The 24,730-nt window shown below is 37.2% G+C and overlaps 1 protein-coding gene across 1 annotated transcript in view; it reads left to right on the top strand.

The window, feature by feature from the left end:
* BRWD1 (bromodomain and WD repeat domain containing 1) overlaps positions 1 to 24,730 on the top strand; it is a 60,436-nt gene continuing 35,706 nt past the window's right edge. Inside the window, exons 1-21 of the mRNA XM_074858357.1 lie at positions 1 to 225; positions 406 to 464; positions 675 to 704; positions 885 to 944; positions 4,092 to 4,242; positions 5,541 to 5,639; positions 6,193 to 6,353; positions 6,956 to 7,177; positions 7,896 to 7,996; positions 9,536 to 9,606; positions 10,759 to 10,859; positions 12,204 to 12,244; positions 13,775 to 13,873; positions 15,307 to 15,457; positions 16,052 to 16,186; positions 17,527 to 17,655; positions 18,955 to 19,180; positions 19,617 to 19,802; positions 20,537 to 20,720; positions 21,545 to 21,635; positions 22,575 to 22,715. Coding sequence (XP_074714458.1) covers positions 162 to 225; positions 406 to 464; positions 675 to 704; positions 885 to 944; positions 4,092 to 4,242; positions 5,541 to 5,639; positions 6,193 to 6,353; positions 6,956 to 7,177; positions 7,896 to 7,996; positions 9,536 to 9,606; positions 10,759 to 10,859; positions 12,204 to 12,244; positions 13,775 to 13,873; positions 15,307 to 15,457; positions 16,052 to 16,186; positions 17,527 to 17,655; positions 18,955 to 19,180; positions 19,617 to 19,802; positions 20,537 to 20,720; positions 21,545 to 21,635; positions 22,575 to 22,715 — 2,502 coding nt within the window. The 5' untranslated portion in view covers positions 1 to 161. The remainder of the gene's footprint in view (positions 226 to 405; positions 465 to 674; positions 705 to 884; positions 945 to 4,091; positions 4,243 to 5,540; positions 5,640 to 6,192; positions 6,354 to 6,955; positions 7,178 to 7,895; positions 7,997 to 9,535; positions 9,607 to 10,758; positions 10,860 to 12,203; positions 12,245 to 13,774; positions 13,874 to 15,306; positions 15,458 to 16,051; positions 16,187 to 17,526; positions 17,656 to 18,954; positions 19,181 to 19,616; positions 19,803 to 20,536; positions 20,721 to 21,544; positions 21,636 to 22,574; positions 22,716 to 24,730) is intronic.

The following is a 24,730-nucleotide window of genomic DNA, read 5'->3' as shown; positions in this document are numbered from 1 at the left end:
CGGGGGGGGGGCGGCGCTGACAGGGCTATGCCGAGCCGGGCCCTGCCCGCGCCAGGCGCTGCCTGAGCCCTAATCCCTGCCCGGGCAGCAACGGCCGCCGCCAGCAGCGACTGTGCCGAGCGAGCGAGTGAGCGAGCGGCAGCCGCCGGGCTGGGGCCGCCATGGCTGAGCCCCCGGCCTCCTCCAACTCCGGCGGCGGCGTGTCCCTGCCGCTCATTGAATCAGGTAAAACCGCCGGGGCGCGAGCGGCCGCGGGCCAGGGCGAGAGCTACCGCCGGTGCCGCCGCCGCTCCCTGCCGCCATCTTCCTGAGCGTGATTATGAATTACAGTCACTCCGGGGGCTCCCCCCCCCCGCCCCAGCCAGCCCCGGACTCATCCCCCGTCTCTCCCCGTGTCTCTTGCAGAGCTCTACTTCCTCATAGCCCGGTTCCTGACCACCGGGCCCTGCAGGAGGGCGCTGAAGGTGAGTACGGGGGCGCCGCACACTCACCTGGGCGCACAGGCTCCGACCCCCTGGCCGGTGGCTGCCGCAAGGAGGATTGAAGGGGAGGTGTGAACAGCCGGTCCCCCCATTCCTCCTCCCCCTCCCGAGCCCGTTTGCGGCAGCAGCCGCTTGAGAAGCGGGAGGCGTGCTCGTCCCTAACTCAGTATTTTTTTTCCCTTTTCTCTGCAGGTGCTGGTGCAGGAGCTGGAGCAGCACCAGGTCTGTGTAGGCTCGGATGAAATCATCTCTCTTGCTGTAGTCGAAAGTTTACTTTACAAGTCATTCAAGTTTCTTCCACTCCCATGTCTCAACTTTTTCCCCTCAACACACATTGTTTTGGATGTGATCTATCCTTCCTTCCCCTTTAACCACTTTTTTTTTTTTTTCCCCTCCACTTAGTTGCTTCCTAAAAGGTTGGATTGGCAAGGAAATGAGCATTATAGAAGTTACGAAGAATTGGTGAGACTTGTTTTTTTTAAAAAACTTCTAATTAGGATGATAACATTGATGTTAGGCACTTCACCCTTAGAAGTAGGCCCAAAGCTTTACCTTGCAGTTTCATTCCGGCTCTATTAAGGCATTGGAGTTATTTTGGAAAAGGCCTTTAATTTCTTTACATTAGACTAACAAAAACACAAGTGGTGTTTTAAATTGAGGATATTGTTTACATAGCAGAGGTGGAGCTTGGCGTTGTGCATTGGTACATGCCACTGCCTACATATAGGAAAGAACCAATCTGAAGCAAGGTTTCATTTCAGAGGTTCATGAGCAGGCTTGTTAAGCGCGTTTTGATTTGACGGTATTTATTTTCTGGTTGGCTTCCTTCATCAGTCCCCTTCAACAGATTAGGAAATGAAATCGCCGTTCAGAAATCAAGGGTTGGCAGTTCTGGTGCCTAGGAGTATGCTTTTTATCTCTGGCTACTCACTGATCATAGCTTTGTTTTCTAAATATGAGACAGGAGTGATCTCTCGATAGCACGTACTTTATGCCTTCCACAGCTGATGTTGTTTGCTCTAAACGTTTGAACTTATATCCATTTTGGAATGGAAAGCTGCCTTGGTGTTTTATTTTACTGCTTCTTAAATGGCAAAGTATATTTGGCAGTTGAATCTTGTGAAGTGATGGCCTGGTGGCATCTGCTCGGTGTGGTTTTATCCTGCTTTATTGTAGTTGATCTTGTTTTCTTTAAACAGATGTTTATTCTTACTTTTTTCCCCCTAAGATTCAGGCTTTCTAGGTTAATTGAATTCTCCCTTACCCATAGGTTTGTGTATTGTTATAGTTAAATCCCCTTGTCCAACACTTGAAGATCTCAGAATGATATTTGCATAGAAAAGGAACGAAATTTTCTTAATTATTTAAGTGCTGCTTAAAATGATAAACTGGATTCCATTTCTTCTACTTGGCAGTGTGGTCAGTTGAGCAAATGAGGTTTTAAATTAATGTTTTAAGTCACTAAAAAGCATAGTCTTGCTAAACAGGAATACTTTCAAGCTCTGACTTGAATTCAGCAAACATGAAAGTAGCATTAAGTTTAAAAAGGAGTGTTTGGGGTTTTTTTCTGACCCCAGTTCTTCTGGCAAAAAGTGGCAGTGTTGGGAGATGTCACATGTCCATTCTTCAGACTTCAGTATAGTTTTTTTTAACTGTGTTTATTATGCATATACAGTTGTCAGATTAATTCTTTAGTATGTGCTGCTGCTTCTTTTTCCTACACAATTTAAAAGAAATCTCTCCATAGGGTAATAGTGTTTCAGAATATCCAGATTAATCTTCTGAAGGTTTTAGTTTCTGCTTTTGAGGGGCTTTGGGAACCTCTTGTCCCGCTGGTCTAACTCTGAATTTGCAGAGATCACAGACAAATCCAGTCATGTGGTGCAATTCTTTCTCTTTGTTCATCATGGAATTGGAGCAAGACTTTAAAATAACTGTTCCTTCCAAAATCTGAGTAAAACTACATAAAAAGGAAATGAATAGCAAGGTTTTGTATGCATGCTTCTATTGCAGATTGCATTTGGGATATATACTTTCTGATGATGGCATGCAAACAAAATGGTTTATAATGCTTGGCATAAAGTATGCTGAGCTTTCTGTCCTAAATGTTGTGGCTGGTACTGCTCTATACTGACTCAAGAGACAAAATTTATAAAGAAGTGATGGAAAAGTGCATTTTATATTCTTTGGACTGCCAAATATATTTCTCATAATCAACCTGAAGCATCTGATGAGCTGATTTGCTTGGATATATTTGGCTGTGTGGTGATGTTAACTGTTTTACTGATATTACCACCTCCCCACCTGCCCAGGAATACCACATATGCCCCTGCAAGCTTTATACATTACTTTGGTTTTTATTATTAAAACAAGTATTAGGCTATGGCTTAAATCGTGTGTTCGCAATACTCAGTGTGTGTTTGGGCAACTTTTTGTTGAACAGATCTTACATGACAGCATGTGGTATTTTTATTCCCACTGTTCTGATGATGAGATCAGCCTTGCCAGGACTTTCCTTATCTAAGTTCAGTCAGCTAAGGGAATGCAGGCTAAGGGAATAGCATCATAAGCGTGAGCTAGTTCTGCCTACATTCTGAGCGACGTGGGCAAGAGGCCACATACCTGTGTTGGTGTGGCCCTCTGCCTCTCCTGGATGTCTTGGCTGGGAATAGTCTGGCTGCTGAAGTAGCAGTGTGGCTTCTGGGTCTAACTGGTTTTTACGTGGCCAGATCAGAGAGTGGAGTAAGCATGGGGCTGTTTGTGCCTGCTGATTCAGACCTCCCCAATAGTTCAAATTTATGATTCTGATGGTTTGCTTTACTCGAGTCTGTGGAAACTCTGCTTTGCATATTTAACTTCTGCATTATTGTGATTTGCTTTATAGTTAGATAAGGATTTTTTTTCATTGAATTCCCAGAAAGAAGAGGGGGAGCAAAATAATCAAAAACCACACACATCTGTTCTTGACTGAAAGATCTGAGTGTATGTGTGGGTGTATTTTTTTTAGATTGTTAGATGTAGATAGTATGAGATCCTTCCTGAATGGACTATGACTGTTTTGATCCTTTTGGTTTAAGGAAGTAGGGCAGCCTTATGCTATGTAGTACTGGTTCTTCAAGGAAACTATTTCCACAGAGATTGTACTCAAACCTACTAGTTTGAAGTTTACTGAACAAGAACTGTGCGACTGAAGTACTAGTCGCATAAATTCCTGTGCTTGATTACAACAAAATTCTCCATGATCTTGTTATGAGCATTTGAATTTTATTTTTTCTTTTCAATAAAAATAGCTGGGTGAATGGGGCGAAGACACTCATTGTAGGGTGCCACACAAACGGGTGCCATACGTGTCAATATTGCAGGCTTTCAGTAGTAAAATACTGATGTGCAGTAAGTAATTTTACTGCAGTTATTTTTACTACAGCTCTCCTGTTCTTGGAGAGTACTCGCTGAATTTACTAGATCAGAGCTTAACAGAATTGGTTTTGTTTAGTGAGTTGAATTTAAAAATATTTAAACTGTGTTTAGGACATCTATGAATATTGATGCTTTTAGATTCATCTGTTCTGGATGTACCATATATATTTTTAAAACTTACATTTCTGTCAGGTGCTGTCCAACAAACATGTGGCTCCAGACCATTTGTTACAAATTTGCAAGCGTATTGGCCCTATACTGGACAAGGAGATACCACCCAGCATTTCAAGAGTGAATTCCTTACTTGGTGCAGGGAGACAGTCATTGTTACGTACAGCAAAAGGTATGGTTTGTTCATTATTTGAAATGGGTATGATACATTTTCATAAGTACATGGTGAAGACTTTTGGAATACTTAGAAGTGGTGAGCTTTCACCAGAGTTGGCCCCCACTACTTCTGTGCTGTGTTTAATCAACCAAAACACCAGTGATCTGCATATTAAGGGTACAGCTATAGATTGATTGTTATGAGGAGAAGATTTTAAGTTGCATCACAAGAATTATTGTTACTCTTGAGTGCTGAGGCTGGTGAACATGGCCAGTTTTTAGTGTTACTGCAATATAATGAATCATCAGGACACAGGTGCTACTTCTCTAACATCTCCGGACACTCCCAGTAGTATATTGGCCCACACTGGTTTTGAATGCAGTAGCTCTTGTGCTTGGTTGAGTGCAAATGTGAGGCCAGTTTTCTGAAAGTTTTCTTGGTTAATGCAAATAGCATCAAAACAAGTACTTGTGAGTTCTGTAGATACGCAGGAAGAAAGTCCTTGCGCGTAACTTAAAGGGAATGGTTGGCAATGCATAAGCACATACTTTATTTGATAGAGTCGATTTTAGTTTTAGACTTGATCTCTTCGAATGTTTCTGTGAGGGAGGTGTTCACGTGTTTCTTTGAAGTTCTGTTGGATAGGTAGATGCTGTGATGTGGGACTGGTTTGTGGGATGCCATTGTGCTTTCAGTTATCTGTCCTAACTGCTTTAAAGGATGCACACTGGATGACAGTGACGGTTCTATCCTGAAAATTAGGATTGCAATTATTTCAGAATGCATGTGTCAAAATAACTGTCAGTGTGGTAATTTTTTTTTTTTAAGAATCACAGAATTGTCAGGTTGGGACCTCTTGAGATCATCTAGCTAAATAATTTTATACTAATAAATATTCAATAAATATTTACAATACTCATGAATAAATACTTATGAAAATGTTAAAAATCTTAAATGCTTTACATTAAGAGTGAATAGGAAAAATTCAGTCGAAAAGTTCGCTTTTGTGTTACGTGAACTGCAGGGGCATCATCATTTAGAAGGAATTTCAAAGTTTGGTTGGTTTTGCTGGGTTTTTTTCCTCCTTTTCTTACTATATTAAATGGATTTTTCTCTCCTCTGATGCTACACTGTTTGTGAAAAGTACTGGGGCATTTGATGTTCCTGTTTTTTTCAATAGGAACAATTGTTTGAATACTGTGTTTGAGACCACTTATAGATACGTTCTTTACTGTGTTTTGGAACTGCAGCTCTCTTGATGTTTTTAACATATACTTGCATACTTACATAACTTCAACCATTTGGTTTTAAAGATTGCAGGAACACTGTTTGGAAGGGCTCTGCGTTTGCTGCTCTTCATAGAGGAAGACCTCCTGAAATGCCTGTGAACTATGGCACACCACCGAATCTTGGTAAGCTCTTCTCAACACTAATCACTGCTGCTGTGAGCACACAATGTGTATCTTGATACTGGAACGCTGAAAACTGCACCTCAGAACTGGGTCTGGAGGCTTACCTGGAGAACGCCGTATGACTTGACTGGAGTTATGTACTGGGTACAGAAGTCTGCTCACAGCACTAGAGAGACAGTAGCCTCTAGATGACATCTTTTTCTTTTATAAAGCCCCTGTATCAGGTAGATAAACGTGCAGAAAATGCAAATCATTCTGCTTTGGATAGGACTCTTGTATGATTTAAGGTATAGAAAGCCAAGGGAAAATAAAGATAACATTTACCACTTCTATTTAGAGACTGAAGTTTTGATTGGATCAAGTTTAAAATACTGTCTTGGTTTTATACATAGAAAAAATTGGAAATACAAAAAAACCTGACTTCATGATATCTGAAAGTCACTTTTATTAAGTCCTTAAGTAACATATTTATGAAAGTTAAACAAAATAATGTTTTAGAATAGACCTGTTTTAAACATCAGTATGTTCAATCTTTGATTTCTTTGTGTTCTAGTGGAAGTACATCGAGCAAAACAATTAACTGGATATGCAAAGTTCAGTACTTCATTTCCAGGAAGTATGTATCAGCATGTCAAGATGCACAGACGGATTCTTGGCCATCTTTCTTCTGTATATTGTGTTGCATTCGATAGGACTGGACATAGAATATTTACTGTGAGTTGATGAAATAGATCCAAATCTGAATATTCTAGATTGATGGAAGGAAAAGAACTTGAAATACATGTTATGCTAAAACTTCTGGAGGTAGATATCAGTAGTGTTAAAATGTAGCTGATTAGCTCCGTTGCTGTGCTCAAGTAGAATACTTGACTTAACTAAAGGTTGGAACCATGCAAGAAATTGTTGTACTTAGTATCTGGTCAGGTGTTGACACTGACGTGGGTGTTTTATGCAGTGATGTAGTTGGATGTTAAGCATGTTTCATACTCTTTATGAAGTGGCAGAGGAGAGATTGCTTTTACAGAACAGTACTTTCATTGACCCTTGCCATTGCTGTAAGGAATCCCCTCAAACTTATTCCAGACTGTTTGCATTCTGTGGTACAGATCTGTGGTGATTGCAGTGTAATCCTGAACCGTAAGTTAACATTTTGGTTTTTTTAATGTTGGTCAAATGACTTTATTTCTTTCAGTTTAAGTAGCATGTACAGTTTTAAATAGAAGTGTAATTTACCAAGCTGTGGAAAAACATAGTTAGGTTCTTTAAAGGAATGTCTTTGAAAATCCTTGCTGAGCGTAATAAATATTTCTTTCTAGGGCTCAGATGACTGTTTGGTAAAGATTTGGTCAACTCATAATGGCAGATTATTTGCCACATTACGAGGACATTCAGCAGAGATTTCTGACATGGCTGTCAATTATGAAAACACTATGATTGCAGCTGGAAGCTGTGATAAAATGATCAGAGTGTGGTGTCTGAGAACTTGTGCACCAGTTGCGGTCCTCCATGGACACACAGGGTCCATTACCTCATTACAGGTATTTTTTTTTTTAATTGTTTCTTTATATTGAAGAATGAAGAATATAGGTGGATTATAAGGAGCAGCCAGTCCACGAAACTCAAAGATAAGTTTCGGTGGACAGTGTGGTATGGAAAGTTTGAAGGCGTTTTAATCGAATAGTAGAAAACAAGAAATAATTTGGGCAAAAAAAAGATGCTGTGGTACCTAATTTGAAAAGTTAAGGTTCTGCTTTAGTAGTAGGATTTAGATTGAGGGGACACCCTAAGATTAGCTAGTTATCATATTGGTAAGAAGTAACCAGTTTTCTTGGTTGCTTATTGAAATTGCAAAACACAGTTACATGAATGCTCTACACCAGTAGAGCCTTCTGTCTTTGCGTTACAACTTCTTGAAAAGGAAGATTAGTGCCTTATTTTCTGTTTGTGAAGAAAAGTACTTTGTGGTTGCTGTTAGTAGGTTAAGAAGTAACTTGCCAAGTGTACATCTTACTTTTTCATGTCCAGGTGCAAGGACCTGATGTTACATGGACCACAGTAATATATCTCATATACCATAGGGCATAGGAGATACTATTTTGTAAACATTAAAAGTGACAGCTATCAAGAACTGCTTTAGGAGTTTTAATTGAAAAATCCAAAATAAATCAAGGTTTTAGTTAACACTTTTAGAAGTTCATAAAACAGTTTTTAAATATCTCTCCTTATACGTGTCTGATCTTACTTTCTTCTCTTCAGTTTAGTCCAATGGTGAAAGGGTCCATGCGATACATGGTCTCTACTGGTGCAGATGGAACTGTTTGTTTCTGGCAATGGGACACAGAGTCCATGAAATTCAAGTATGTAAATGAGTTGCTGATTAACTCCATGCCATACTATGCTTGATTAAAAATAAGTCAAGTGCTTTTAGCACTTTGATTTTTTTGTGATAATGAAAGTGTTGTGGAAATAATCTATTATGTAATTATTTTAAAGCACCATCACTAACTATATCCTTTACAAATATATGTTATTCCGTTGTCCTGGGAGATTAATTGGGAAATATATTAACTCTTTACTACACTAAAAGTAGAAATATAGGACAGCTAGAACTGCTGCAAGTATAAATACGTTGGAACAGTATGACAAAGCTTTTTGTTTGTGTTGAGTTTTCAACAGTCCTGTAGTTTTAGGGTGTCTCTTAAAGAGCTTGCGTGCAGCGTATGTTCAGGATAGTTTTTAAATGTTCTGTATGTGATTGCTGTTTATCTGTACAAAAAAACCAGATTATTACTGGGAAGAAGAGATCTGAGGTGATCAGTCTGTATCTAGTATTGTGCCATGTAATGGTAGTTGGTATAAAACAATCCATTTTACATTACAGCAGCTAGTTAAAAAAAATCAGTACTTAAAGCAGATGATGATTTTGCTTTTTAATTCAGACTTGTGATCTTAAGGTAGTAAAATTGCAGCAAAAACTATCGAAGGCGTAGATTCATCTGAAGAATCTTTTAGGGCTGTAAATTACAGGAGGAGAGTGTTTAAACTGGATCCTTAATTATTCTCCTAAAATTAATTTAGAGGACTGTATGAGATGTAAATATTGTTTAAAATAGTTTAAGCATGGACTTAAATTGGTTTAAGCATTGGTAGGTCTCAAAGCATTCTTAGGATTTGAATCTCTGTACTGTGTATCATATAAACATGAGACATATTCTTAGATTCAAAGTGTCAACATTCCTTTGATAAACAGAAAAGCAGTAGAATAATAAGCTTTGTAGGTTTCTACTCAGAAATGGCACAGTTTGCTGCATTTCTCCATAATGTAGTTCTCAACAGCAACTTTCTGTGAGGTTATGGCCATGTCAGCTGCAAGAGCATGTACATGACTTGCAGAACAGGAAATCAGTCTTAAATCACTGTGTGCACAGTGTTGCAAAACTTTTACTTCTATAAAATTTTATGATTTTGCACAGCATTCTGTAGTAATGGTATTTGGTAGGCCTTATTTCATGTACTGTTGGTGGTTTGTAATGTGAGGGCAAGAGTTCAGTGCTTCGTGGATATGTTAAAGAGGGGGTTAATCATACTTCCCGAAGGATGAGAGAGAATAAACAATCTTTGACATGTCATGTTATCCTTGCTAGGTAACAGCATCTTGCAGAAAAAGTCATAAGCTCTGTGGGCTTCAAATATCATTTGTGTATGTGTGATCAGTAATTTTGAAAAGTAAACCTTATTGCTCATCCTCCTGCACAAGACTTACAGATGTTACTCGATGTATTTAAGAAGTACCTGCTATGTAAATGTTTGAAGAAACATACTTTCATGTTTTGAAATGTTGATAAAAGTGAAGTTTTGCGTGGTGTGTCCTGTTTCAAGCATCTTTTCTTTTTAAGCAATCGGCCGGTGAAATTCACAGAGAAACCTCGGCCAGGGGTTCAGATGCTTTGTTCCTCGTTCAGTGTAGGTAAGTCATGTACAGATTGAGTTTAGCATTGTAATTTCTCTTCTTTACTCATAAGTAGTTATTGAAATACTCTGGTTGTGATGGCTTTAAAATACACAAAAACAGCAGCTGTGTAGTAAATAATTGTATATACGTGTATTGTTAGCCTATGACATAAGTAATAAGACTTGCCTTAGCTAACAGTGCAAGACTGTGTGATACTGTTTTCCTTTTGCCATTGGTGAGTTTACAGAAGTAAAAGTCACCTGATGCTTGTTTACTTTTTATCCAACTTTACTGTTTTTTTGTTTAATCCCTTAGTATAATGTCAGGGACTTGCAAAATTATGTCAACAGCAGTCGAAGTGGTTACTGCCAATAGTAGAAGCTCCTCATTCTGTGCCAGTTGTATGTAGGGATAGCCATAAAGATTCCTTCTTTCTTAAGAATACACAAATGTATCTATAAACGTGCTTCACTTCTGCCTTGTAGTCTTCTTTCATTCTGAACATGTGGGTGACTTCTGGGAAAGCTTACTGGTACCAGATAGCATGAATATTAGAAGAAACCTGGGAATTTCAGAAATAAAATACAAATCAAAGTGCAGCTTGTTAACATTGTTAGGATATAGCCCTGGGTTGTTTTGGGGTTTGGGGTTTTTTGAGGTTTTGTTTGGTTGTTGGTTTTTTTGGGGTTTTTTTTTCTTTTTTTTGACAGGTGCCAAGAGGCAGGTCTTAGTATTGCTGCCGCCACAGCTAAATACTGGTGTACTTACACTGGTTTACTTATGCTTCTGCCTAGTTCTGAAGCAATTCATGTGCCACAAATGAAACATGCTACAGTGAAAGTCTATTGACAATTCTGATGATGAGTAGCCATATTCCCAATAATCGGAGGCTTCTGCGCCCAATTAGTTCCTGTTAGATGTTTCAGCATTCCCTTAGTTACATATTTTAAAAACTTTGTGACACTGAGTATGACTATTAATTTTAACTGTGGCTGAGAGCTCTCTGAAGCAAGAGGGAGATTTCCTTCCACATCTGTATATCAGTGGAAGAGCATAAAAACCGTGACACTCTTCAGATTATTTTTTTTTAAACTAGGCATCTGAGAAATGTTGGTGATCTGTTTTAATTTCTTATGCAACAACTTAATTATTGCTTGATTTTTACAGGAGGTATGTTTTTAGCAACTGGCAGCACTGACCATGTCATCAGGATGTATTTTTTTGGCTCTGAAACACCTGAGAAAATAGCTGAGTTGGAAAGTCATGCTGTAAGTAAGATTGTTAAATTTAATAATTAGTCACTTCAGGCACTATTGAAGTTACAAGTTAATGTTAGTGGGTTTGTAGCAATGTTCTTTTATTGAATATTTTTAGAACTTCTGCAGAATTTCGGCCAGTCATCTCAATGTGAGTTGACCATTTTAAAGGCTGGAATGTATTAAGGTGATACTTAGAATTCTGTCTTTTCAGCTGGATGTCATACATTTCTCTAATTTTAAAGCATGTGGTTTATTCAGTTGCTTCTCTCCGATGCAAGCGTGCCTAGCCACCCACGTATTATGTGCTGTATACAGGAAGTACATAGGCTGAGCATGTGGATTTCATTACTCAAGTTATTTACCATTTTGACACCTCTTGTGTTAAATCTTTAAATACGACTGAGTTTCCAGAATTTTACTTCTGTTCATCTTAACCATTATTCATGTCTTCAGGGCAAGCTGTTTTATACTTCCTAAGTAGTAAGTCAGTTTGCTAGTTCAGTGTTGTTTTGCCATGTGCTTTATGTAATGTGTGCTCTCTGTGTTTTACTTGCTTTCGTGATGTAACTGGTACCTGTTAGGAAAAGAACTTCTTAGATAAAATACTCTAACTTTTTATTTGTGTACCTTGGTCTAGCAGACTCTTGTCTTCTAAGGAATCTAAGGGAAATTTGGCTTACATTCATGTGCTGAAGGTTGAGTCACTTTTTTCAGCACTCAATGCACAAAGAATCTGCAGTTTTGAGAAATTAGATTTGGTTGAACCCTTAAAGCTCTTTCAGGGACAGCTCTTAAAATAGTCATCTTCATTTTCTTTGCCTTAATATGTTTTCTTTAATACCGAATCTGACTTTAACCATTTGTGTTAGTGATAAGCCTTGATCAATAAGTATTTTCTATGTAGAGAAGACTTTCAGCTCTGAAGATAAACTGAGTGTGCTATCTGCTTTTCCTGTAGTTTTTATTGTGATAATAATGAAAATTGTGTATTTCTTTAAGGAATGTGTAAGTAGGAGTGGGAACAACATTCCTCTCAGTGGTAGCTGGCTTAGGATATTGGAAATATATATTCAAACATGAGTTAATTGGCTGCCAAATTATTAATGGGCAGTTATTTCATCTGTCAATCCTTCAAATTTAATTTGGACTTTTTTTTGGAAAACTTGCATTTTAAATGCATTAATGGTTAGTGAATTCTGGTAAGTATTTGTTGGACTTGGTTCACCTTGCAGTTAAAACTGCTAGAAACTATGCAGTTTTTCCTTTGTTTCAGATTTTACTAAGCTCAGAGTTGTCAAAATTGTACTTCTGTTTAAAAATATAATTTCTAACAAACTGCGCTTTTTCTTACAGGACAAAGTTGACAGCATTCAGTTTTCTAACAGTGGTGATAGGTATGTTGAAAGATGCTCAAATGTGAACAAATAATACATTATTTTGGCACTAAGAACGTATCATTGTTCTCACCTGGGGGTTTCCAGTAAGGAAATTCTACTTATTTAGAACTCAAGGGGAAATTTGGCCTAATCCAGGAGAGCTTTTCGAACAGTCTTTGGACTGGCTGGGTTTTTGTTTGCCTGAAGGAATGTTACCACTTTTTAACGTACCCAGTGTATTCATGGCTTTGTAAATGTCCTCTTGCCCCTCCTTTCCTTTCAGTTTCAGGCAGTATTGTTTCAAAATAGGAAATGGGAAGATGCAATGCAAATGGTCAAAAATAAGTTTTAATATTTTTCATTTTCTTCTAGCCCACTGTTATTTTTTTAAGGAAACGGATTTGACAGAATCTTACAGCTGATTTGTGGGGGAGGGGAAGCGTTGTGTAAACTCCATTTGTAAAATTTTACCCATACTTTCAGTACAGAATGGAGTCAAAATTGATCTCTGATTGGCCCATCACTAATGAAGATGGGAATTTTACCCTTCAGGGTAGACTTACATCTGCAACCATAAGTTGCAGCTTTATTTTTATTGTGTTTTTTCTCTTCTTGAAAGCCAGATAACTGTGACTAAGAACACTAATAATCTACATTCAGTTTGGAAGTTGTAGTTGTCTTCCCTTTAAATGTGTTTTTCTACAATTACACTTGTATTTGGGGCCATCACATTGCACTGGTCCGTCCATGTTGCCTGCATGGATCACTTTTCAATGCAGTACCAGAAAACAAAAAGGCAAAACTTCTGCTCTTTTTCTTGGTGACACTTTCTGTGGAAGATGTTTAAGATTTGTAATTATTACTAAAATGAATCATAGCGAATTAAAGCACAGTCATGATATACCTAGCATGCAAATTTTTTCTTTGGGCAGTGCGTCAACTGTCTTTCTCAGGATTGTGATTTGTGGACTAGGGATATCATCTTTCGATGTCTTAGTGTGTCAATTCCTCTCTTTAGGAATTTCCGTTCTGCTTCATTGATAGTTCAGCAGTTCGTGAAATAGAAGCCTGAACTGCTGTGGTTTACACCTTGGTATCTTAACGTAAACCACTGGTGGCCTTTTCTTCTATGCACAGTAGCGGGTGGGAACATCTCAGGTTTTGCTGTGCTGATCTGTTCTTGCCTTCAGTATCTGATACTCCACAGTTTCAGAATGGATTACTTAAAATACTTCATTCAAGTATTGTAATTGAGAAGGAGTTGAGGATGAAGTTATGAATTAAGTTTAACTTTGGAACTTGCTTCTCTGTTCTATGTGTTTTGACAACTTTATTCAGTTTCTTGGTTCACAAAAACTCTTTCCTGGGCTTCTGGAAAGAGAGTTAATGGACATGTAACTAAAGAATTCCCTTGCTCACAAATTGAAGATTTCACTTCTATCAGTCTTCCATTGTAATGTTTTAAATTGTGGTGGTGTGTAACTCTGAATATACTTTAAAGCAAATTGTTTTGAAGATGGATTAACTATCTTTTAAAACTTCTTCAAGGTTCATAAGTGGCAGTAGAGATGGAACAGCTCGAATCTGGCGTTTTGAGCAAGCAGAATGGAGGAGTATTTTGTTGGATATGTCAGATCGATTACCAGGGTATGCAAAGCGTTGTCTTTTCAATCTGTTGTGTAAAGTCAAAGTTCGAAAAACTCATCAAGCACGCTTACTTACAGTCAAACCAGAGCAAGCCTTAGCAATACTGTGATCAAGTGGTGTGATCTTTGGGGGGCGGGGGTGAATGAGTGTTCTGGTGATGTAATAACTTGCTAAATTGTAGTCTGTGCTTGAAAAAATGTATTTAATTTGGCACAGTGAACATTTGAAAGCTATATAAATATACATTTCCTTCGTTAAGGAAAAAAGTTAACAGAAAGTGCAGTAGATCTTCTCTATTTGGATTTCAGTCAGACAGCTGACATGTCACAGGAAAAACACTTCTGGATTAGTAAAAATAAGGTAGATGGTAACCTCCTTCCAGGAGAGGTCGTGACAGGCAATAGGTGGGTTTCATCAAGGACTGATTTTGCTGTTTTCATATATTCTTTTGTACTTGTTAGAAGTGTATTAATGAAATGTGCTAGTGGCGCACAGTTTGAATAATGTCATGACAGGTGAAGATCAGGATATTACATGGCACTAGACAAACCTGGAGCGTGGATGATTTACAGTAGTACAGAATGCTTAGTCAACTTTTGTAGACACTAAGCAGAAATTAATTTGTAGGTGATCGAATGGGGGGGAACAAACACAAAAAACAAACCTTGGGTATACTAGTTGATTGGATGATGATTGCAAGCTCTTCTTGTGATGCAGCCATGGCAAAAAAAAAAAATTGGTTTTACTAGGAAAGGAGGAGGTATTAATATTTGAGATTTGACTGTGGCATCTTTCTGTGTTAATATGTACAATTGTAGCTGTGTATAACTGAGAGAGAGTCTTTGTAAGAGAGGCTACTAGTTGATGTGGAATATAGATATTACTGTGTATGTTTCAAAGAAAGCTTGTTTCTTCAGTTGATTGAGATGCTGAGGGGGAGTGTTACAGTATCCTATAACTGTATTTTAGGGAGAGAAATGAGGAAATAATATTTTGTATTAAACTCAATCTATCTTTAATATATTTATGTTGGGAATCAGAAAAAAATGCTTAGTTAATGTAGAGGTTAGCTTCTGAAACAGCTGGAAAGCTGTTGACTGTAAAAAGTTCAAATTTTTAAAGGAATTATCTTATGCCTAATTGTAGAAGAGACAAGACTCCATGAGAAAGGAAAGCCTTTTTGCCTTGCATCTCAAATATGAAGGAGGTTATCATGTCCTGGGAAATAAGTATGCTGGAAATCCAGATTTGCTTTATAGTTTGTTGCTCCAAAAAGAGTTAAGATTATGGACAAAAGTTTCAAACAAATTTAATTCTTAACTTCCCTTTCCTTGTCTGATTATTAACACGGGAAAACAGGTTATTTTTCTGTATTTTGAGATTGAAATGGGCTAATTAAAAATATCTCATGCCTGTTCAACTCTTGAAAATAGTGATGCATGTTCAGAAGAAGACAAATTTATGAAGCCTAAAGTAACCATGATAGCTTGGAACCAGAATGATAACTATGTCGTTACGGCTGTGAATAATCACCTGCTCAAAGTTTGGAATTCCTGTACAGGGCAGTTGCTTCATGACTTGGTGGTATGTAATTTCACTTGCTTTTTGAAGTAGATGGTCTTCCTAGAATTGCAGTGACTTGTGCATGCTGAGTTCATAGTTAGATCTGATTTGTCTTGAAAGCTCTATATGAATGATAAAGCAAGTGTAGTGTTTCTTGGTTTTTTTTTAACCAAAGCTAGCTGCTTCCTCCTGCATTTGAACAATCCTTTCCCTAGCTGCTGTGTAGAAGTTGCCTCTCCTGTAGAATAAATAAAACTTTGTCAGTAACATACTTGCCCGTTGAGTAGTTCACTGTCCTTTGGCAAAAGCTCCGTATTTCTAGAGTTCTTGCTTGAATCTAGAAAATTATTAAATTTAGAATGATAAAGTCTTTCTGGCTGCCTGGGGTTTTCCCCTATTTATGTGCCACAGGTACCAGTCCAGATATGGAATCTGTAAATACGTGGAATTTATAAAAGTCCTTGTATTTTTGGAGGCAGCTTGTAGGGGTCTAATTTTCCAGAAGTCTGAGTGTGAGGAAAGGATAGTGCAGTGCTTTAGGCTCTACTGTAAATATCCTATTGATGTGGATTTATGTCCTCTTGTTTGCACATCACGTGCAATTTTAAATTCTAGGGGCATGCGGATGAAGTATTTGTCTTGGAGACCCATCCTTTTGATTCCAGGATAATGTTGTCTGCAGGTCATGATGGCAACATCTTTATATGGGACATTACCAAAGGCACGAAAACAAAGCATTATTTTAACATGGTAAGACTTTTTTAAACTCCATTTTTTTTCTCAACACACAGCAGTGTCTTCACGTACTAGCTGAAGGAATCTTCACCAACATGCACACTCCCTGCACCTTTTTGGGGAAAAAAAAAAAACTCAAACCATCCCAAACCAGCAAAATTTATGAGTTTGTTTTTTCTCTAGAGTTTTTACCTTTTAATTTCTTGGTTATTGTAACTGTAGGTGCAAAGTGACCAGGAGACAGTTTTAACAGTTTAATGTGGCAGAAAAGGTGGGCTGGGATTACCTCCCTTGTGTGCTTCCAGCTGCCCACTTCCATTCTCTGCCTTGAATCAGATGCCTCTCACTGGACCTTTTACTAAGCTGAGTCAGTTCACTGATCATCTGCAAAAGTATTTCTGACTTCCTTCCGTGGCTGCTTCCCTGTAGGGCTTCCGAGTTGAATTCGGTCAGGGAGGTCTTGATAAGCTTCTGAGACAAGGAAGGTCGATTGAGAATTTGCAGTTGGGTGTGAGGAAAGCAAGGTGTGGGGGAGCAGAGCAAGACTTTACTTTCATTGTAGTCATTGTCTGAGCTCTTCAGACTTCACCTGTTGATCAGGACTTCTTGGTCTGTGAGGTGTTGTGAATAGCTGACACCGGGGTTTTTCCACTTTTTGTTACTAAAGATCTTCTTGCACCTCATTCATAGTAACTGTTTTCCTTAATTGTGATGAGGTGCCATCTAAAAGACTGAAAGGGTCCTGTTTTAAACCATCATTTCAAGAGTCTTATGGACAAATATTTGTATTCACAACTGGCTTAAAAATGATGATATTACCATAAGCGTTAGTGGATTGGTGCAGTTCTTGAGAGCTGCCATGACATTTGCTCCATTTGACAGCTTATGATTAACACTTTAAAATAGATTATTTTCACCAAGACTTAAGTTACAATGCAATGTTCATACTAATTTTTAAAATTTTTCTTTCTGGTTACAGTCAAAAGTGGGGATTTTTAATTTAGCTTTAAGATTCCCTATGCTTTTCTTGAAAGTGGTTTAACAAAATCAGTATATATTAGCTGCAATTTACTTTTAAGCAGTATACTAACAGCTAAAAAGCCTCAAAAAGCTTTTGTTTCCTTAACAGTAAGTTTCTGTATCCTTTAGTGCACCTTTGAAATTGAGCAAAATGAAATTAAATTCACATGTCAAGGGGAAAGTAAATAAACTGAAGTAACAAGATTATTTGTGCTTTAATGGCGGTATTTAAGAGGTACATGAGTGCTTTTAACAGAGTAATTAATTTTTGATGCTGTATTATTGTTTGCTCAAAAAAAATTTTGTCAGTCTTTTGTTTCTTTCGTTCAATCTAGATTGAAGGCCAAGGGCACGGTGCTGTTTTTGACTGTAAATTTTCACCTGATGGGCAGCATTTTGCATGTACAGATTCTCATGGGCATCTACTGATATTTGGTTTTGGCTGTAGCAGGTCTTATGAAAAGGTGAGTTCAGCTTTTTACTAGAACTGTTTATTAAAGCTTCTAAATGGAATTGGATGAGTTACATTTCGCTCCTCTAAAACGTCATATGTAAGAAAGAGTTTTGTATGGGTACAGGATCTAAATATAACGGGTTCCTTGAGGTCTGTGAGTTTTCTTGTATGTATGGTCCTGGCACAGCAAAAACAACCAGTGTCTTAACGTTCCTTTGGGAGTAGCTCCCAAGAACTTTTCTGGAATACATTTTCATCTTCCAGCCAGCTAATTTGCATGTTAATTGCTCAACCTCAGAATTACTTTAATTTCTGAAAAGAGCTTAATGTTTAAAGATTGGAATGTAGCACAGAGTTTATTGCACTACTACCTAATTAACAAAAAACCAGACTGTTTGTATGTTAAGAATAATTTGCTGGTTTATTTCAGTTATTAGGACTTGCAGTTCTTTAGGCCTTTCCTTAGTGAAACTCAAATTCAGTGTAGTAGCTTGATTAAAATAAACAAAAGTAAATATTCATCCAACACTATGGATTTTGAAATATTAGAAAAACGTGCATGGGATAGATTCCAAAAAGCAAAACATTTATCAGCCTGTTTCTTTTTTGTTTTGATAAATACATGTTTTTCAAAATAGATCTCAGAAGTGCAGTTCTGGCCTATGCTTTTCGTCACTTCTCCTCAATTTTTTTAAAGTTGCAACGATAATTCCATGTTTGTCATTTTAAAGAACTATCTTTTTTTCTTGTTTTATGTTCTTAGCTGAAATTGAAACTTTTTGTCTTCATCTTGCTCATCGTTCCTAGAAGCAAGGATTCTGACTGTGATCTAATACTTGTGTAACTGTTTTCCTTCAGCTGCATGGATTTAACAGACTGTTTCAGTTGCAGAAAAAAATTCTGGTGGACGCTGCATGATTAAGAAAGAACTTTGAGAGCTTATGTTGAAGTTCAGACAATCATTTCCTTGCATGGAAACCAAGGAAACTTCTTAATTATGTGGAAAAAATTAGAATGAGATGTAAAATATTTTTAATTCTAAGTGTAAACCAGTGTTTCTGCTTTAAGTTACCTCGGTTTATTTTTTTCTAAAAGCATTTTGTTGCCTGCAAAAGCACCATCAAAAATGAGAGTACTGCAACACCCATATAGGTTAATTGTAGCTATGCATAACTCTTCTTATTGGGAACTTGCCCTTTCTTTTACCTTCAAGGAGATTTTTAGATATTTCAGTGTCATTTGTTCTTCTCTGTTCTTTAGCATATTCTTTTTTTCAAATCGATAACATAAAAACTTCATTTCTTTCTAGATTCCTGATCAAATGTTCTTCCACACTGACTATCGGCCACTTATTCGAGACTCTAACAATTACGTCCTAGATGAGCAAACTCAACAGGCTCCACATCTCATGCCCCCTCCCTTCTTAGTAGATGTGGATGGAAACCCTCATCCAACAAAATATCAAAGATTGGTGCCAGGAAGAGAGAACTGTGCAGATGAACATTTGATTCCTCAACTTGGATATGTAGCAACAAGTAAGAACAGTATCGATAAAGACCTACATCCAGAAGTTAGAGATACTGTAGTAATTCTGAATGGGAACAGAGTAGATACGACATAGGTGATATTTTAAAATACCTTTGTTTTCTCACACGGTAACTATTGGGTATTTATGTTCAGTAAAGATGCTGCGAGGTCCCACAGTGAACACAATTTTAAACAAGAAAAAAAAAATCGGATGTTCAAATGGATGTTGTCTTTTATTTTCTACAGGCACCAACGTGCACAAGCTGTGTTTGGATTGTAGACTCCTTAAACGTCTTATTTGGAATAAGCAATTGGAATCATTTCAAGAATGGTTCTCATTGTGTTTGGTTGTAGAATGTATCTCACTATGATTTGAAGGATGAGATTAAAGAATATGCTATAGTTAACTGAACCCATTCATTTTATTTGTATTACACTTGCAAGGTGATGGAGAAGTGGTTGAACAAGTTATAGGCCAACAGACAGTTGATCAGGATGAACAAGGCTTGGAGCCCAGCATTCTTGATGGCATGATTAGACAATTACAACTACAACAAGATCAAAGAACTGCAGCCGATCAAGAATCTGCTTCAAGTGGTCCACAAAATGGGGAAGGAACACCTAGAAGAGGTTAGTACTTGCTGATAAATTCTTAGGTAATTGTTCTATCTCCATTTTTATTACGCTGTGTGAAATATTTCAACGAGATTTTTGGAGACGAAGACTCCCTTAACATTGATATCTGGTTACAATCTTTTTATTCATTAAAATACTGCTACTACTGTGATTAAATTGCAAAACAAAGCCTTTCGCTTTTCCTTTTGAAGAACATTAATTGTATTTCTTGTAGAGTGCTACATATTTAATAATATTTGTAGAGTACTCAACATTTACAGGAGCTACGTTTCTTCTTCTTTCAAGTTTGCAAAATAAGTATTTTGCCATTATTCAAACTGGGTTTCCTTCTTCATAGATTTAAAGCAAACACTCTTCTGATCTGTGTCCTTGTAGTTTTAATTATGTAAGCTCAGCTCCAGGGAAAGTGCTTTTTAGAACCTCGCTAAGCCTTGGAGCTGCCTGAAATAGTTCAGAAAAACACCTCTGTCACATTATACTTCCTTTCACTGTATTAAAATAGTAGTAGTAGTATGAAAATAGTAGTAGAAATAACGATTTAAAAAATATATGTGTAATCTCACTGTATTTTCTACAAGACACATAATTTCCTGAAGGTGATAATTAGTCATATACTTACAATCATGGAGATAAAAATATGTAAAGTGTTAATTTTTTATCTTGTAGTAAAAAAACCCCAGGGTTTCAATTCTGTGTAGTCTGGAAATGTTTTTGTTTGTATATTTTAGCTTTTAGAAGACCGAGTTTTGACATCCAGTCTCCTCCCAACATTGGTCTGCGACGTAGTGGGCAAGTTGAAGGTGTGCGTCAGATGCATCAGAATGCTCCACGAAGTCAGATGGCTACTGAGCGAGACCTCCAGGCTTGGAGACGAAGAGTTGTTGTACCAGAAATACCACCAAGCTTACTCAGGTCTGTAGACAGCGTACTGGGCTGCTGCAGATATGACTAGAGAGAACATATAGTGTTGTTTTTTTCTAAATCTAGTGCTATTAGACCTAAGCTAAAATAGATAGGTGGCACAGATTGAAATAGTTGAGTGTTATGGTCAGCTGTGCTTAAAAACCTTTAATTGTAAAGTCCCATTCAACAAAAATAAATGGAAGTTTCTCTAGTTTAATAGAGAATGATTCTCCCATACTTCAATATTTTAACCCATCTTAAAGGACAGCTAGATTGCCTAGATTCTTGCTTTTTCCAAAATAAAGGGGTATAGGTTAAATTCATTTACATGAAAGAGTTTGGAGAGATTGTACTTTTGTGAGACTCCATGGGGGTAATCCTGTTATGACCATAAGCAGCACTGAGCACTTGAAAGGCTAAAACAGCTGCTTTCAAAAGTACTATCAGTGTGCATCTGTGAAAAGGAGAATTAATATCAATAGCTATGTGGGTTTTTTTAATGGTAGAGCTGTATGTGCTGCCACATCTCTGAAGTTTTTAAAGAGCTTTTCTGGTGTTGGGAGGTAGAATGATTGCAAAGGGAAAAATGTGGCTTAAAAATATGAAAAATTGTATTCTGATATTTGCAAGGAAGATTTTCTTAATATCCATCTTCTTTATCTGGAAATGAGAGGACATATGTTATAGGTGTTTGAGCAATAATAACATCTGAAATTAATAATGTAATGGAATTAGGTGTTAGGGTTTTTTAGATAGATCCTTTAAAGAGAAGGGATCATTTAACTTTTCATCATTGTCAGATACAGAATTAGCTTTTCATTACTTTCTTGTAGGAAGCAGGAAGAGTATCGAGTTGCAAAAGGGGAAGAAGAGAGTGATCTTTATGCAACAGAGAAGAAAAAGTCATTCGAGCAATTGGAAAAGGTATGCAGCAGCTTCTAAAGGAAAATGGGCATTCTGTGACCAGGGGCAAGTCATGGTTTCAAAAATGAAAGCAGACATTTCTGAAGGTAGGGTCTTCAAAGGTTCCTGGTGATTCAGCTTCCACTTGCTGCTGGACAAGGTTTGATTTATTTTTGTGAATACCTAGAATTCTTTTTTCTTTCAGTCTTTCCTCAGGTATTTGGTAGTAATTTTTAAAGGCAAGCTTGATTTCAGGCCATTCTGGTTTTACTATAGTTAAAGTTTCAAAGGCAGCTGTTAGAAGACGACGCTAAAGCACTGAGGTGCAAATGAGAATGTTCAAGGTCCTGTATTTGAAGAATTAGAAGCTATGTTGCTATTCCCTTACCAATTTACTTTAGATAACAATGTTTTGTTTATGGGTCAACCTTTTCAGACTTGCTCAGTTTTGAATGATTTTTTTCACTCTCTATTTTTTGGAAGAGATCAGTAAGAAGGAAAAAATGGTTATTGTCCTGTTTTTATGAGATAGTGGCCTGATTCGCTGTTTCTGGCAGTACAAAACAATGCAATGCAAGATTTCTACTGCATATTCCCCTTGACTGGGGAAAGTTGAGGATTCCTGGTCCTCTCAGAATTGCATGTTGTAGGCAGTTAATGTCTTGATTCTGTGAATATATTTATCAGGTAGTGTGAATGGACTTGTTACAGTAGTTTATGAAGAGCAATTTCTTAGAACAACCACTAAATCTTAAATTGGGAACAGCAAATTTAAAACTATTGGCTTATAGGAAAACTATATCTTGTGAAAAGGAGTTTGACATGATCAAGCTGTGATGTGATAAGACTATATCAGTTTTTACATTCAGCAGTGCTCTTAGCCACCCTTTCACCCCCATAAAAGTTTGCAACATATATACCTTCATGTAACTTCTTTTCTTCACTTCCTATATAAATTAGAGTGACTCTGAGTCTTCATTAATACAATCGAAGCGTAGACTGTATAGACGGAAATATCCCAATTACCGAACACGGAATAACATTGAACAACTGGAGTCTTCTGATGAGGAAAGAGATAACTGCTTTGGCTTGATAGAGCAGGTAAGTTCTCTTCTGAGTTCTGTATTTAGAACTTGAGTTTCTTAATAATGAAGTTTCATGTAAATGTGCCTTTTCTCTCTTAAAACAAACAAGCAAACAAAAACCCCATCTCTTTTACCAGGGAAAGTATTTCTGTAAGCGTTATTATTGCTAGCACTTCTCAAACCTAGTTATCTGTTGCTTTAATACTGGCAGTCTTTCCTGTCATTTTATAAATGGCTGAATTATTTTTGCTGAGAATCCTCTAAACCAAATCCATGGCCCAAGACAAAAAACTGAGGTACAATACTGAGATTGGCTTAAAGGGAAGTTTGGATTTTAGATATGTTTTGTTGTTTCTCTGTGAAAACCCTCAAAATTTGTGCACACACCTAAAACTGGAAATTTTGAAGATTCTTGATAAAGCATTGTTACGACCTGGTAACGTGATTCTTTCACAGAGTCTGTTTATCTTGGCTGAGTCCTGGCTTGGGGTGAAACAGGATTTTGCTGTGGGTAGCAGCAGCTTTTGGCTCTTGTGTTATCAAATGCTGTAAATCAGTGGTAGGACTGCCTGGACTACAGTTGTTTTGCTTTGCACACAAGGATAGTCTCAAACTGGGAAAGGGGAAAGGATTGGAAGGAGTAGAAAAGGTTGGATTTGTTGGACTAGTCACTTCCTTTGCTAAGGAAGAATGGTGAACAAAATGGGGGACATTCAGGAGAAGATAATTTTGTAAGTAAGATGAAGAACGGTGTTCTGTGGAAATGGACTCTCTTACCCTAGCCTCTTAATAAAGAATTCCTATGTGTTTAAAAACAATAAATCACGTAAATTTAGTGAAAAGTTCAGGTTTTTGTAATTTTGGGAATAGGGTGGAAGGGGAGTTCACAGGAGACTTTTGGCACCTGAACAATTCAAAGTGCACAAAGGTCGAATAGGAGTTAGGTGCACCATCCTGTAAATACTACATGTACTTAAATATTTTTGAAGAATTGATGTTATTTATGTATTTAATAATACTAAAACTAATAAGAAGCTGAACTTTGATGTAAATGTTGGGGTTTTTTTGTTTTAATCCTACAAGTGGTAGGATGAAAGAGAAGAACTGAGTATTGTCCATCCTGTACACTGTATGAACAGGTCTTAGGGGAAAGACTCTTTGTTACTCTGAAAATGACAAACAAATAATCAGTTGGATTCATTCAAACAGTATTGAACTTCAAGTTGCAAGTTAAATCTTGTTTTGTTTTGTTGTTTTTTTTGCTTGATAACATATAACTTGAGACATGAGCAATGCATTATTTCAGTTATGGGAAACACATTTAAAACATTAAGTAAATGAAAATAAATTGTTGAACAACAATCAGGAAATGATTTAGATTTTAATATATTTTGATGTATCTGGCTATTTAGTTTGGCATTTAAATACATACATGAATACACCCAATAGTACTTGGTCAATCAGTTGATGCTAAAATCAGAAAAATCACCCGATTCTAAGTTGCAAAACTAATGAAAAAAAAAAATCATAGAAGTGCTACTCCTGTAACAGAATATACGCATGTTGTGTGTGGATGGGAGATTTGATAGTTTTTCCTTGATTTGTACCTTTTGCAGTCTTTATATTCTTCCTTTGCATTCCAGTGAGCTAAATTTTATTGTGTACTTTACATGACCTAATTACAGCATCATGAATTGGGAATTTGAAGGAATCAAAATCACTTTGTTCTGATATATGATGTGAACTTAGACTGGAAAAAAATAGAACTGTCTTACGGTAGGGGGATAGAAGTGTTGCTTTGTGAAGAGTGGCTACAGCAGGTGGATCCATGTGTGGCTAATAAAATGTGAGTGAATATACAGATGTTAATCATTAATAGCGCACTCCTGAGGTTAATAGAGTAAGTTGAAATCGGCTACAAAAAAGAACTACTTTCATTTCCATTTTAACAACTCTTTTTACCAAATTTCTTCCTAACTTGATAATATGCAGCCATGAATGGGAAATGTGTTTTATGTTTCGAATCCATAA

Source organism: Strix uralensis, chromosome 2, assembly GCF_047716275.1.
Source record: "Strix uralensis isolate ZFMK-TIS-50842 chromosome 2, bStrUra1, whole genome shotgun sequence".
Classification (NCBI taxonomy): domain Eukaryota; kingdom Metazoa; phylum Chordata; class Aves; order Strigiformes; family Strigidae; genus Strix; species Strix uralensis.
This window is presented reverse-complemented; position numbering and strand designations above follow the sequence as displayed.